The sequence below is a fragment of the Pelmatolapia mariae genome, linkage group LG3_W, assembly GCF_036321145.2.
Source record: "Pelmatolapia mariae isolate MD_Pm_ZW linkage group LG3_W, Pm_UMD_F_2, whole genome shotgun sequence".
Lineage (NCBI taxonomy): Eukaryota > Metazoa > Chordata > Actinopteri > Cichliformes > Cichlidae > Pelmatolapia > Pelmatolapia mariae.
In genome coordinates, this window is record NC_086229.1 from 56,703,656 (window position 1) to 56,718,448 (window position 14,793).

The window sequence follows — 14,793 nt, forward strand, 5'->3', positions numbered from 1 at the left end:
TTACCAGTTGTTTTTGTTGTTGAGAATTTTAATTGTAAATCTTGTATTATAGTTCCTCAACAGTGCTTGTTTTAATTTGTTCACTGGTTTGCACACTTTATTGTAAGATTTTTATAAAAAAAATAAATAAATAAAAAAAAGATAACTAAACCACCACGGCAGACCCGTTGGCATTTTCATGATTCGTATCGTCATTTATTCTTACAATAATCACACAGTTGCTGTACACAGTACATTCAATGGCTGCAGCTCTCATGCTGCCAACTATACACATCACCACCAACAATAACACAGAACAGAGCACAAGTTTTAAGCAGGCGAGGTGTGATTGTAGATGCCGTGCACATGAGTCCATCTCAGCTGCTGTGGCATCACAGACCAGCCACAATAATAAAAAAATATGCAGTATCGTACACCACTACTGTATGGCAATCTTGTCAGCAGATGTTTCCACGAAGAACAGTTGCCACAGCTGGACTAAATGCTGCTGGGATAACCAGCATCAGGTGTGGCTTTTAAGGGAGAGATGAATGCTCCACCCAGAGGACGACACTGAGGCTACGTACACACGTGCACAGGTATTTTTGAAAATGCGGCTTTTCCTATGTGTTTGGGCCTTTCGTCCACACGTAAACAGCGTTTTGGGTCAGCTTGTCAAATTTACATAAATCTTTGATCGCTAGCAGTGCGACTCTGAAGTGTTGTACTGTATGTTTGTAAGTTTTCTCTCCAACAAACACAGCAATGTCGACGAAAGGTTTTGCACCATCAAAGGCACCTGCAGCATTACCCAAAAGGCAGAGGAAGATGCTGCCCTTCACACATAAAGTTGGACTTCTGGACATGCTAAAGGAAGGTAGAAGTTACCGTATTTTTTGGACCATAAGGCACATTAAGCAAAACAAAACAGTCAGATAAGTCAAACTTTCCTCAACTCATTCTTCTTGCTTCCTCTACTTCTGTACCATTGATTCATTAATGTTGAATTCTCTTGCAGCTGCTCTATTCTCATGTTCTGGACCTGAAAACAGGGTTTGATCTTTGGTTTCATTCTATAATACTGGACTTATTTTTCTACAAAGGTTTGAACTTTAAACGTTTAAGCGTTTAAACAAGAGAGAAAAGTATGAAAATGTTCATGCCTGTCTGAGAAAAGTGCATAAAGTATGTAGTGAGGGGTTTTACAGCCTTAAAACATCTATACTAATTGTATCTATAAAAATTGTAAAAAAATAAAGATGGCTACTTTGTGATTTTATCCATCTTTATTTTTAGAACGTAACTCTCGCGATAAACGAGGGACCACTGTACTACTAATCCAAAATACAACATGTTTCATTTACCTGAAAAAAAATACTGACATTTATAATCAGTTACATTCTGCTGCTGATACATACTTTAGGTTTCTGAATACAGAACTCTAACTGCCTTTTATACTTTTTATGTGAGTACTTTCTCCCACACTGAAAACACTTTAATGATAAAATTATTTTAACATTAACTATAAAGATGGATTCAGGTCAGATAAATAGCTGTTTGAAACTTTTTTAACAGTCCTTCACAAAGTGAGAATAGCCCATCTATTCTCTGCATCTCTCAGCTGTTGCTCTTCTTCCTCCTTCTCTTCCTCACACACCGCTGAGTTTGTCCTGATGTATCATCAGGGATGAAAAGCCTCCATCTCATCATCTCTCCTTCAAAGACACCACAGATGATCTGCAGCAGTGGATTTCTCAGTCTGTCTTGACTCTGGACACTTGCAGTTTTCACACATGGAAATTACATGTGTGATAAGATGCAGGATTAGAACACAGGTTTAATCCGAATAAACTACTATTTTTCTGCTCGTTTCTCCTTATAACAAACATCCATTTAGCTCGACACCACCGATAGAAGTAGCTTAGGCAGCAAAATAACTGAACTAACATTATCATTAGTGTAAATGATCCTGATGTTTGTGGAGGACCGTAAAAGTGATATTCAGCTGAGCATCATGGCCCTCCTGTCCTCCACAGCTTTCTGCCAGTGTTTAGACATCATTCGCATCCTGTGTACATTTTTCAGATTGTTCTATTTGTGGATATTGTGGCATTAATCATCTACAAAATCATAATATCTCCTTTAGGTAAGACAATCTTTGAACGGTGTGCATTCTAAAGTAGAGGCTTTTAAAGCAAGTAGAACATGAGTTCTATTTGACGGACTGACTGACGATGAGAACACAGCTGTACATAATCTGACACATAGGAAGTAGAACATGTGGGAAATAAACAGTGAACATGAATGAACTGAAAACCCTGGATCACAACCCAGGAACCCTGACATTACTCTTCGTCATGCTGTTTGAGCATTCAGCCATTTTTGCAAAAAAATTATCCAAAAATGTATTCTTTTAGCTGTTGCTGCATTTTTCTATTTGTTTTCTTTCTATTGTAATCTTTTTTTGATTTCTGTTGTGTTTTGTGGTGTTTTTATTTGCTGGTGGTTTCTTAAGTTGCACTCCTTTTGGCCTCTCAGGGCCACCGTAACTTTTGCTGTTTTTTGTTAGGTGCCATGGTTGGTTTACTTTGCCTTAGTATTATGTGTCCAGAGTCAAGAGAGACTGAGAAATTCATCAAGGCCAGAGGCGCCCAGACACAAGGTTTTTCTACTCTTGATGATACACCAGGACAAATTCAACAGTGTGAGGAAGAGGGGGAGGAAGAAGTGCCAGCTCAGAGATGGATAGAAGAGCGGAGGTGAAGACATAGACTGCTCTTTCTTGATGAAGGCTGTTAGAAAAGTTTAAAATAATTAGCAATGGTTAAATAAATAAATTAGCACTGGGCAGTGAAATGGTATAGATTCAAAAAGTTAAAGTGTGTAAGCACTCGCACCAAAATACCCCTGAAAATAAATGTCAAGCATATTAACTTCAGTTTTATGTTTCTTCAGTTAAACATGAAATATTTTTGAGTAATATTACTGCTTTATCTATTTTTGTTTCATATTGCTGTTTATAGCTTTATATATTTTGAGATAAGTTCATCTCAGAATCAGAATCAGAAAGGGTTTTATTGCCAAATGTTTAGCAGGTTTACAACATTAGGAAATTGCTGCGATACTTGGTGCAAACATACTGTCATATAACGCATATCTGCTGCATTAGGCCCATTCAGCCATTTAAGGATCAGATATCTTTTTTATCTGACCTAAGAAAATTATATGTCATGATTTTCTCACCCAATAAAGGCTATTCTTAATTTTATCAGCAGCTTACTCGTTTATAAACAAGAAGGCCCAGAAGTAGCACTGACGGTTGCCAGAATACTTTATAGTATGTAACTTTATTTGTTTTGTTTATGAAATGTATAGTTTTGTTTTTTGAAGAACCTTTTGATGTAATGTGATGTGCATTATGTGTTCAGTCATGACTGAATGGCTGAACTGCAGCACAGAAATAAATGAGATCTTATCTGGATAAGATGAAAACTTTGATTTCTTCTCTATTATAGCACAGTTTTTAAAAAATAACTGCCTTCAGAAAATGTCATCAGAAAAATGCACACAGATATTAAAATTTTTATTCAGTTAAGCCTTTTCACCAAAAGAGCAAATGGCTCTTGCTAGAGATTTAACTAGTCCCCAAGGACCCCAAAGCGCTTTACACATTCAGTCATTCACACACTGGTGATGGAAAGCTACATTGTAGCCACAGCCACACTGACAGAGACGAGGCTACCGGACACTGGCGCCACCGGGCCCTCTGACCACCACCAGTAGGCAACGGGGGAAGTGTCTTGCCCAAGGACACAACGACCGAGACTGTCCAAGCTGGGGCTCAAACCAGCAACCTTCCGATTACAAGGTGAACTCCCAACTCTTGAGCCACGATCACCCCTGCCATGATTACACCTCTTGTACATAGTATTTAAATGTTTAAGGTTTCCTGGTTTGACTCTAAATTTGATTTCTTATGAATAGTTTCTTTCTGTTTCTGTATCTCTGACAGTTGCAAAATTATGTTTTCATTCTGTTTCTCTGCTATTGTTTTTATGTTTCTCATTTTATTACATGCTCGCTGTGTGCTAATCAGATGTCTTTCTATGTTTGTTTCCATCTCTTCATATGCTGATCTTTGCTGCGGTAATTTCTGTTTGCTTTTTGTTATTATTTCTTTCAGATCCATGTATCCCTTTGCTCTGTCCTTTTCTGTGTTCTTATCCTCTTCCAGAAACTGCTTGGGCAGGTTCTCCACCTCAGATGCAAATTTATTGCTTTGATCTCCGAGTTCTTTTTTCACTTCTTTCAGGTCAATCTGTTGTTTCATCAATATATTAATCAGCTCCTTCAGGTCTTTCAGTTCTTCATCTTTCTTCTGTAATTCTTCAGAATTCTTGCTTTCTGCCATGAGCAGCTCTTCTACTATATGTCTCTTTCTCTCTGTGTAAATGCATAAATAGTTATTTTGTTGAAATTGGCAGAAAAAACGTGTCACATAACTTAATTAAAACATTTCTAATATGGTTTGAAGGAAGATTATGGACATTAAATAAAGAATATTAGAAATTCAACAAAACAGATTTTTTTTTACATTTCATTGCTATAGATTCTGGGCCATGCATCTAGTATCAGGGGCTTTTTAAATGAATTCCATCTATCATGATACAGTAAGTACACTGGAAAGCTCACTAATGCTTATTCACATTAAATTGTTAAGAGTTACCAGAGTTAGATACCTTTAGATCTGTTTTGTTTCCATTTCCACATAGAAATAGCTGCTGCAGTTAATATGAAACAAATTGCTAAGATAATGCTGACACGGTCAGCAGGAAAATGTGGAACAGCAACACAATCACCTGAAATGAAAAAGACAAGGGAATTACATTTATCCAAAAATCTGTTTCCCCAAAATGCTGGGACTCTACTTAAAATGTAACTACGACAGAAAAATATTTGCACAAGTAATTTACAACTTATATTTGATAAATATATTTAAATAATATAAATAATGTCTAAAAAATCAAATAAGAGAATAAAAAAAAATCTTTCATATCTGAGTTAATAAAAATGATGCCAGAAACAATTGTGTAAGTGTATGGAATCAGAGGAGGTTGTTTCCTGTAGATTTGAAAATCAAATATATATTTTTCATATTCTTAACGAACATACGAATTGGGGCAACTGAGACTTAGGAGGGTCGTCTACCAACCACAATGTTGGTTGCTCAATCCCTGGCTACTCCAGTCTACATGTCAAAGTGTCCTTTTTGCCTCCACCCATTAGGAGTGTGAGCGTGTGCGTAAGTGTGAAACAAAGTGCTTTGTTGCATCTTAAAAAAGGTGTTTGCATGAAAGTGTGTTTGGTGAATGAGCCCTGTAGTAAAAGGAGCAGTGAGTGCTCGAATAGACTAGAAAAGTGTTTTTTCTTGATCCTTTTCACTACAGATTAACAACAATTTTTAATGCAGTGATGGTTTTCCTAGTTTCCTATGTGTATTGCATGTCATGTTTATTGCCTGATGCATTATATAATTTCTGTATGGTTTTGTTATTTCATGTTAAGTTACATTTTGGAGAGCCTTGGGCTTATTTAGTAAATTCCTTTTTTGTGTTCCAATTCTGTTCATCCAGTCTTGTCTTCGTATGTTTGTCTGCACATTTAGCTATATTTAGTTTTATTTTGGTAACTGCTGTATTCTGTGTGTTGTGTTCTTTTCACATCCCTCTACCTCCGTATGTCTGTAGTGTTCAGTCTGTCTCCATCTGTTCAATGTTTTGTCGTGCTAGCTGTGTGTTCCCAGGCTTTGTATTCCCAGTGTTTCCAGGCCTACTCAGAGCTCTCTTGTTCTGTATAACCCACTCTCTAGTTTTTGGACTTTATATATTCTTCAGATTTCCCTGCACCTGTTTGAGTTTAAATCCTGCCTTCAGCATTCTGGATTGGGGTCATCCTTGAACTGGTACACATAACATAGGCTCTTCAGATCACAGCCAATATTTCAGAGTGGAAAAAACAAAACAAAACAAAAAAACACCCCTTACATAGGGAGGTATTTTGTTTTTTTTTAAAAAAAACAAATATGTCCAATCCACTGTTAGATGTTTCACTGGGTTCTTTTTAAATTATAGAGATTTTTAAATATTGTGGCTTGTGTCCATTTGGGAACATCTTTTTTCAGTTTTAAGATTTGATAATGATCTTTTTAGTGAAATCAATTAACTATAGCATTTTATTTATATTTCTAAAGATTAAAAAAATACAATTTACCTGAAACATGTATGTGTGTCTCTCTGCTCTGTTTCATATCCTTTTGTTGGACTCTGCACGTGAAGCTGTTTCTGTATCTCTTCTCCACAGTCACTCTGCTGCTGACAGTATAGAGGTCATCAGGACCTCTGAGGGTCTCTGTAGGTCCAGCAGAGAGGAGGTTTCCCTCACTGTCCAACCACAGCAGCTCAGGCTCTGGATACCAGCCTGCAGACTCACACTGTAACACCACCCTGCTGGTGTTTATGTTGATTCCTGATATTGTTGGTAATGAAAGAGAGCCTGAGGACGCCAAAGAGAAGAATGTGTTCTTACAGAGGACAGTGTTTCTGGTCAATTATATCAGCAATAAAAATGTTTTAACCAGTTTGGATAAAGGTTTCCTCCAAGCGTACTGAGCAGAGTTATATGTTCTAACAATAATTTACTTCAGTAAATTGTTTATTTCCAGCTGTAAAATAAAGGTTGAACTGTTACTAGAAAATGTCACAGTTCAAGAAACTGCCATAGTGCTATTGCCAGTTTCACACGAAGTCATAGTGTACACAGCTCTATTAGGATGAAGATGGAAAACTAAGATAAATTATTTTCAAAAATATTTAAAACCTGCATAGGATCAACCTTCTTATTTCCTGCCATATAATGCAAAAATCAAACAATACATGCACCATGGTAAGTGACTGGTGTGGGATAAAATAATGAAAAAAACCCCAGCAAAGACTGGATAAAGTTGATGACTTAAAACAGCTTTATATTAACTGCAACAGTTTCATGTAACTATACAGCCAAATGCTCCCCACGGCATATAAAGAGACATCTTTGTAAGGATCACTTTACTGTGTGTTAAAGTTTTTCCTTTAATTTGTCATCAATCTGTATCTCACAGTGTACTGAAAAATGTCAACTTACCAACAAGAAGTTCAATGATAGATTCTTTGTGCTGTGAGGGAAAATAGCATCTGTATCTGCCATTATCAGAGGGTTTGACTCCAGAGAGTTTCAGTGAAAGGTCTCCCTGCTTCAGTTTCTCAGTGGACAGAGATGTCCTTCCTTTGTAAGATGGGTTTTGATTAACCAGATGGTTTTGGCCCTCGTACCACACATGGACAAATCTGGGATCCAGGTCAGGTCTCCCCCACTCCAGAATCTCAGAAACAGCATCTGATGGAGGTTCTAGGTGGCATGGTAAGATGACGTCCTCACCAACTAATGTGATTATTGTTTGAGATGGTGTTACTGTCTCAGACTGACCTGAAAAGCACAGGACAAAGTTTGTATCTTACATTCACATTAATGTTTGTGGATTCTTTGCAGCTGTGTCTTGATTGTTTCATTTTATTTCTATTGTGTTGATATATATGTGCAAAATCATGAAATATCTTGAAACCTTGTTTAACTTTATTTTGAGTTTAAAGTATTCAAATTAGTTGATGAAGTTTGTGTAGAAGTTACCTGTCCTATCTATCAGAAGGAGCAGGATCACAGCATGGTGAAAAAACAAAGAACATAACTGAGGTTTCAAGATGAGCTGATCATACTGGGGAAACATCCTGGTGCTCTGGAAATAGAAAGAAACAAAACAGTAAGAAGAACATAGTTCAAACCTGATTACACAGAGTGAGTTGACCTTAAATATTAAATTACTGTGATATCAAGTTTGTATATTCAGTAGTAAGCATTTTGTCAAAGATAGGTTAAAAATTCAGTGAATTATCATAATTTAAATTGTGCATACACTTCCTAGATCCATAGACCATATTATATCAGTAGAGACCGCTCCCCTAAAATACAATCAACAGTCAAATTAGTCAAATGTATTTGTGCTATTCTGGTTACTACTGTAAGTGCATAAATATAAATAAGTACTGCATTGAAATGAGTAGTAAAACAATAAAAAGTAAAATAAGGTCTGTGAGATCACTTGTTTAAAAAATGTGAATTTGGTGATTACTTCTCTTAAGTCAGCAACAATTTATATAGACCATTCCACATAACTTAGTGATAGGATCAAACGGGAGCAAGTCTCAAAAAACCCCCAAAACTGCTCAATGTGTGATATTCCGTGCAATATCCTCAGTTGGCAGCAAATGTATCATAAGACCCTTAGTATCCAGTATCTAGCTAATATATTATCATGGCATTGTAGCTATCTAAGGAAAATATGTTGCAACCACAGATCTTCCCCTTGGTGCAATCTTTTTTCCCCTTTTCATTTGGTCTTTTTTTCTTGCTGTGTGGGAGTGTGGTGTCTTGTGATAATTATACTCTTGATCACAAAGTCCAACACTGGTGATACATTAACAGCAAAAAGTAAAGGCAGATCAAGACAAGCAAGTATAAAGAGATCCAAACTGCTTCCCAATTAAGGAAAAACTGGTTGAGAGTGCTGTTTTTACAATGGCTAAAAGAAGAAACACAATATATCATTCTATATTTAATGAAAGCTTAGTGAATAAACAGTCGAACAACAGTATAAATCAAGAGAACTAGTTTTAAATTCACATTTATCAAATTAGAACTACGACAAAAGAAGTACAGTTAAGATTAAAATAGAATCATATTTACGTAACTTTATACACTTACCAGTTGTTTCTCTGAGTGAGTTTGCACCTACGTTCAAAATGCTACACAGGATCTTCGGCTGTGCTGAACTTGAAAAGTGGGAGTGTGTACTTTGACCATCTGTGTGATCTTTGGTACAAGGATCTGCTCCAACAATCATAAAATCACAGCTCTCTTATATACAGTTGTATTTTACAGCTCTCTGATTACAGATGATACAGTAGGAGTTAATGGACATCTGACAGTTTACACTGATTCAGAACAAGGAGAAAAATTTCATGAAACTCTTCCTAATGTGAAAACGTGTTTACAAATACACATTTTCCAGTGATGTTAAAACCATTGTTCTTATTCAGGGCACAATAATAATGATGTGTGTGGTCATTTAATTTCCATGTAAAGTTCATATTGATGAAGTATTGAGTATTGTTTGTTTGTGTGTGACATGTTTACTAAATTAAACCTTTTCTCACAGGCCCTTGGTCTGGGTGACAGATGTGTGTTTTTGGTGCTGCTGTCTCCTGTTTCCATGTTTGTGTATCCAGGGCTGTAATCCAATTCAGGGCCTGCAGCCTTAACGGTCCACAAAGGCTGCATACTTAAAGACCGCTAAGGCCGGAAGTGCGAGGCTTGTAGGCTTGTGAAATGGGACGGTCTAGCCTCCGTCGCGCTGCCCAGGTTGCCTAGCAACCATGATACGACCCGCTGGAAACGTTTCATGCAGCTTTGTTTCACAGAAATGAAGGAGAACATATTTTGTACATTTGTTTGTTTTTATATGATATTTGTGTGATTTGATAAGTATCTGAGGCTGAGACCACAGGACTGTAAAACATGATTGTTGGGCTTCATATCTGTACTGTCATTTTAAGATTAGCTAGTAAATAACAATTAGCTAATGTTGTTCATGAGACTAAAGTCATCTCACTTTGGTAATGTGAATATAATATGGCCAATATTAAAGTTATTATTATATTAATCAATGATTAATAAATGATTAGTTATTACAGCAGTGAACTTGAACTCTGTGTCAAATACTGAGCTTCAGTAAAGATTCAAGTTGCAGTTATTTATATTTCCTATCACCTTAAATCTTCGCTCAAAGACAAGTATCTTATCTATATAACATCTATATATAGATGTATCATATATAAGAGACAAATATTGTTATTTTATTATGTTGGCATTACATTACATTTGGCTCAATGCTTACATATATTTATAAAAAGAAAATGTACGAGTTGTCTGTGAAGGTTCTCAGTCATCCAGGTCATTGTAGTCTAAGGAGCTTGGAAAGAAAAGCATCTGGACTTCTTTAAGTTGCTTGAAGACGTTTCACCTCTCATCCGAGAAGCTTCTTCAGTTCTAAAGTCAAATGGCGCAGAGTCCCAGATTTAGTAGTATACCCCCAAAGAGGGACAAAAGCTGTGATAACTGTTGCTGATAGAATGAAGAGTAGACTGATATATGAAATATTCCTTTATTGGGTGAGAAAATCAGACCATGTCATAACTGCTTTAAGTCATACAGAATAGATATCAGAGCCTTAAACAGGCTAACTTCTGCTAAATGGGTCAAACTGGGCAGAAAGTATACAAACACATAACATCCTTATAGAATATGATGTAACACTATAGATCAACTTACCTCAGAATATATAAAGCATATAAACAATTACAGCAATATGATACAACAAACACAGCAGTACTACTGATCCAAAATACTCAAAGCTTCATAGAACTGAAACAAACATTTATTTTTAGCTCCATTCTGCTGCTGATACATACTTTAGGTTTCTGAATATTAAACTTGTTGCTGCCTTTCATAGTGTGTAACTTGAAGGCCCTGAGTACTTTCTCCCACACTGAAAACACTGGAATGATAACGTTATTTGAACATTACCTAATAAGACTGATTCAGGACAGACAATTAGTTATGTTAAACTTTCCTAGCAGTCCTTCACAAACAGGGAACAGTCTGTCTATTCTCTCCATCTGTCAGCTGCTGCTGGCTCTTCCTCCTCCTCTTCCTCACACACTGCTGAGTTTGTCCTGGTGGATCATCAGGGGTGCAAAGCCTCACAGATGATGTGCAGCAGTGGGTCCCTCAGTCTGTCCTCACTCTGGACACTTGCAGTTGTCACACATGGAAATCAAATGTGTGATAAGCTGCAGGATTCAAACACAAGTGTAACTTATAAACACATGTTCATACTTTTATTCCACAATCAGAGAGAAAGAAACAGAGAGAGAGTGCAGGACAGACAGACAGGTGACAGTCTCAGGTGTATACACTGCTACAAAACAGCACAAGAGAAGGAGGATTTAGTGTTTGTGTTATTACGAGTGCTAAACAAGAAGAATTCCAGATGGTACAGTGGACACATGTGTGACTCCTGTGATTAAAGCATCTTTCTTTCAGCTTAACGAGTGAGCCGTCAGCTCGTTCAAACACACGTTAAAGTCCGTTTGGCTCGACACCACCGAACAGAGGCAGCAATATAACATAGCTAACATTAACAGTGCAGTGAATCCTGCTTGTGCCGTGATATTCAGGACTGCAAACCGAGCAGCATCACTGACTTTCAGCTTGTTGTCTTTGTGGATATATGACTGACTTAATTAATTAATTGTCACCCAGGAGCCGGGCCACACTCACACCTGCACCTGATTAAGCCTCATTGGATGAGCTACTTAGGAGTGTGGTGGAGCTGTCTCTGACGCTGGATCGTTGCGCGATTACCCGTCAGTTTCCAAGCAAGTTAGTAAGTGTGAGTCTGCCGCAGGTTTTGGAATTGTATTAACGTCTGCCTGTGTGTGTGTTTCCCAGGAGGAATTGCGGAAACGAGGAGGCAGTGAGCTAATAGTACACAGGTAGCGTAGACACGGGGCACGGGTGCAGGAAGAAGACACAAGACGGGAGTCGGAAGCGCACAGGGAATTATTTTTTGACTTTCATTTACTTCACTGTAAATAAAGACAGGTTTTCATTGCAAGAGTCCTGCGTTTTGGGTCCCACTTCCCCATTTCCCCACGGTCTGCCTGCTCAGACCGTGACACTTTTTCTGCTCCAACTATCATAAAATCAAAGCCTATCATGTATAATTGCATTTGCAGCTCTGATTACAGAGCATACAGCACTGGTTTGTTAACACTTGACATTTATTTACACTTACAGTAAAATAGAGTGTTTAATTTTGCTTTGACAGATTCATTTGCTTTTGCTGCTGATCATGTTGATTTACCTTTATATCTGATACTAGTGATGAGAAATTATCAAACAGAGATGAATTGAAAAGAGCAATTTTGAACCTGCTGCAGGAAGCTGATCAGATCAACATACTTTTAAGAATTTAACTCCTACTTGTTTTGTTGCAGCTCATGTGTGACGAAGCTATGCCATCACGGACTGCTGATAGCCGACATGCATGCCGGCATCTGGATTCCAAGCATTTCTATCTTCATTATTGCTGCATGTTGCTAGTTCAACCAGTCAGGGGTAATGATGTTACGTCTGACACTGAAGCCCTGAGCCATGTGTAAAGGGGACGTGTCCAAATAAAGCCTGTGCCGACGTCTGTATCATTCTTTAGAACATCAAGTAACCAAAGATAAACAAGACCCGTTATCTGACTCAAGCAGTTCAAAGGATGTAACCAATATATTAGTTTAGCAACGAATAACTGTTATGGCCCAGGTCATGATGTTGTGTGTTGTTTGTGCTCTTCACACCTGAGGGTGGCATTGTTCGTTCACTTTTTTTGTACCTATGTAAGTTCCAGGTGGAGCCGTACCATTGGCTGAGGATGTAATGAGGCTTTGAACTGGCCGAAGGAGGTTTGGGCCTTGCTGATGCCGTTTAGGCTTGTGTGTAAAGCTCAGGAGGTGTGTGCTAGCCTCTCAGTGGACCAAAGCTTGGATTATGATGTGGTTAGGGCTACAGTATTGCTTGCTTTTGAATTGGTGCCTGAAGCGTACCGGCAGAAATTCTGACATTGTGGGAAAAGGGAAAACCAGATACATATGAAGTTTGCACATGAAAAAAGGTTGCTTTCTGATAAATGGTGTCAGGCTAGCAAGTCAAAGATTTTGCACAGCTGAGGGATCTAGTGCTTTTGGTGGATTTTAAGAAATGCTTGCTAGAGCATGTGGTATTTTATTTAAATGAACAAAAAGTTGAGTCTCTTGAAAACGCTGCTGTCTTGGCAGATGAATTTGGCCTCACTCACAGGAGTGGGTTTTTTTTTTTAATCTCCGATGTATCAGGACCCTATGGTTTCCCCTGGTGTGGGGAGGACACGGTCAGTTCTCAAGAACATACATGCTCCAATCCAGAAATTTGTATTAGATATTGGACACACATGGTGAACTGCTGTCAGACCCTGAATAAATTGTGAAACGTGTCTGTGATTACTTGGGTCCAAAACTCGATGTTCCAGAAGAATATGTAGCCACTCTAATCTCTCAGTAGCACCAGTAAGACGGCAGGACAGCAGGGCCTCTTCCCCATAAGAAAAGTCTCCTCCACCACTAGCAGGAGAATGAATAGTGAATATCTTAAGGCTACTGCTTGTAAAGATATCATGGGTGGCTTATTCTGTCACTGCCACAGGCCTTGTGAGTTTACAGCCCCTCCCACCAGAGTTTACTCCCCAGTTGACGGTTGTGAAACAGGCATAAATCAGTGACATTGAAAAACTTGCAATTATTGTAGGGCATGTTCTAACAAAACAACCAATAGATGTAACTGAATGTCACATAATATCAAAAGACTAAATTAAGACTGGGTTAAAATGACACAGGTTTTTATTTTGCTCCATTTTTGCATGAAATGGATCTGAGAAGATGTTGAGGGTGATAGTATTTTGAGATGCTATCACCCAATAATAACATAAGTCTTGAATCAGTCTCAGAGAGGATGGCTAGTTGGGGATGTGTGTGTGTGTGTGTGTGTTTGTATGTGTGTGTATGTATATATTTATATTACACAGGACCACAGGTTTATTGTCAGCTCAGAGTAAAATCTAGTCTACATGTTTCTAACTGTGGCAGTCTGTGGGCATTAATACAACTGTCAGACTGTCAGTTCCATTGACTGCATATTACACACTGATCTGATCAATGATTATTTGTCCTATTATTATCAATCACACTGACTGAAAAATGTTTATAACAGTTGGATCTTGGAGACGATGTAAATATTTGACAGAACATGAGGTGGAAATGACTTTATAAATTTAAACTGGAGTTTAAATTGAAGAAAAGAAGAAAAATCGTGTCAAAAGTCATACTTGTAAGTTGAAACTCACACTCAGCCAGGAAACTTGAGGTCAGTTTTACACATAGTTTTTTGCTTTTTATCTGTAACCAGACCTTACCAAAAAAAATTGTAACTTGTGTAAATATTTTTTACAAACACAAATCTTTTTTACACACACACAAATTCTAATTTATAGATGCAAAAACATCATATTTTCATATATTTTCATTTGAAGGTTACAAAACTCACAACTACACATTCTGATTTACAAGTACAAAATATTTATGACCACAATTTGAGCCCATACACATGGGAACCTCAAAGAGGCTGCCAGGAAAGCTGTAACAGTGAAATACCTGCAGAGAGTCAGGTAAGACCTGAAGAGTCAGCTGAATAGGAAGAACAAGATCCAGGCAATCAACACCTACACCCTGTATCTCACCCGTGATCAGGTACCCTGGTGGGATGATAAGCTGGCCAAAGGCAGAGATAAAAGCCACTGACATCAAGACAAGGAAGCTCTTTACCATGCATGGAGAGTTTCAGTTACACTTTACAGTTTAGAGTAAAACCATACATATTTAATCCCTGTAATGTTCTGGATATTTATAATTTGTATATTTGTATATATTAGAGCTACTTCTTATATTTTGTAACTTTGTTATATATTGTATGATTTAATTTCAGTCTGTTACTGTTCTTATTATCTTGGAGAAGGTGTAC

At 37.6% G+C, this 14,793-nt stretch overlaps 1 protein-coding gene across 1 annotated transcript; it reads right to left on the reverse strand.

Moving 5' to 3' along the window:
- Positions 1-558: 558 nt before the first annotated feature.
- LOC134623796 (butyrophilin subfamily 1 member A1-like) lies at positions 559-14,576 on the reverse strand. The gene is made up of 4 exons (XM_063468814.1): positions 14,513-14,576; positions 7,159-7,500; positions 6,250-6,531; positions 559-596 (listed from the first exon to the last, which is right to left on the reverse strand). The coding sequence occupies exons 1-4, from the start codon at positions 14,574-14,576 to the stop codon at positions 559-561; spliced, it is 726 nt and encodes a 241-aa protein (XP_063324884.1).
- Positions 14,577-14,793: the final 217 nt, after the last annotated feature.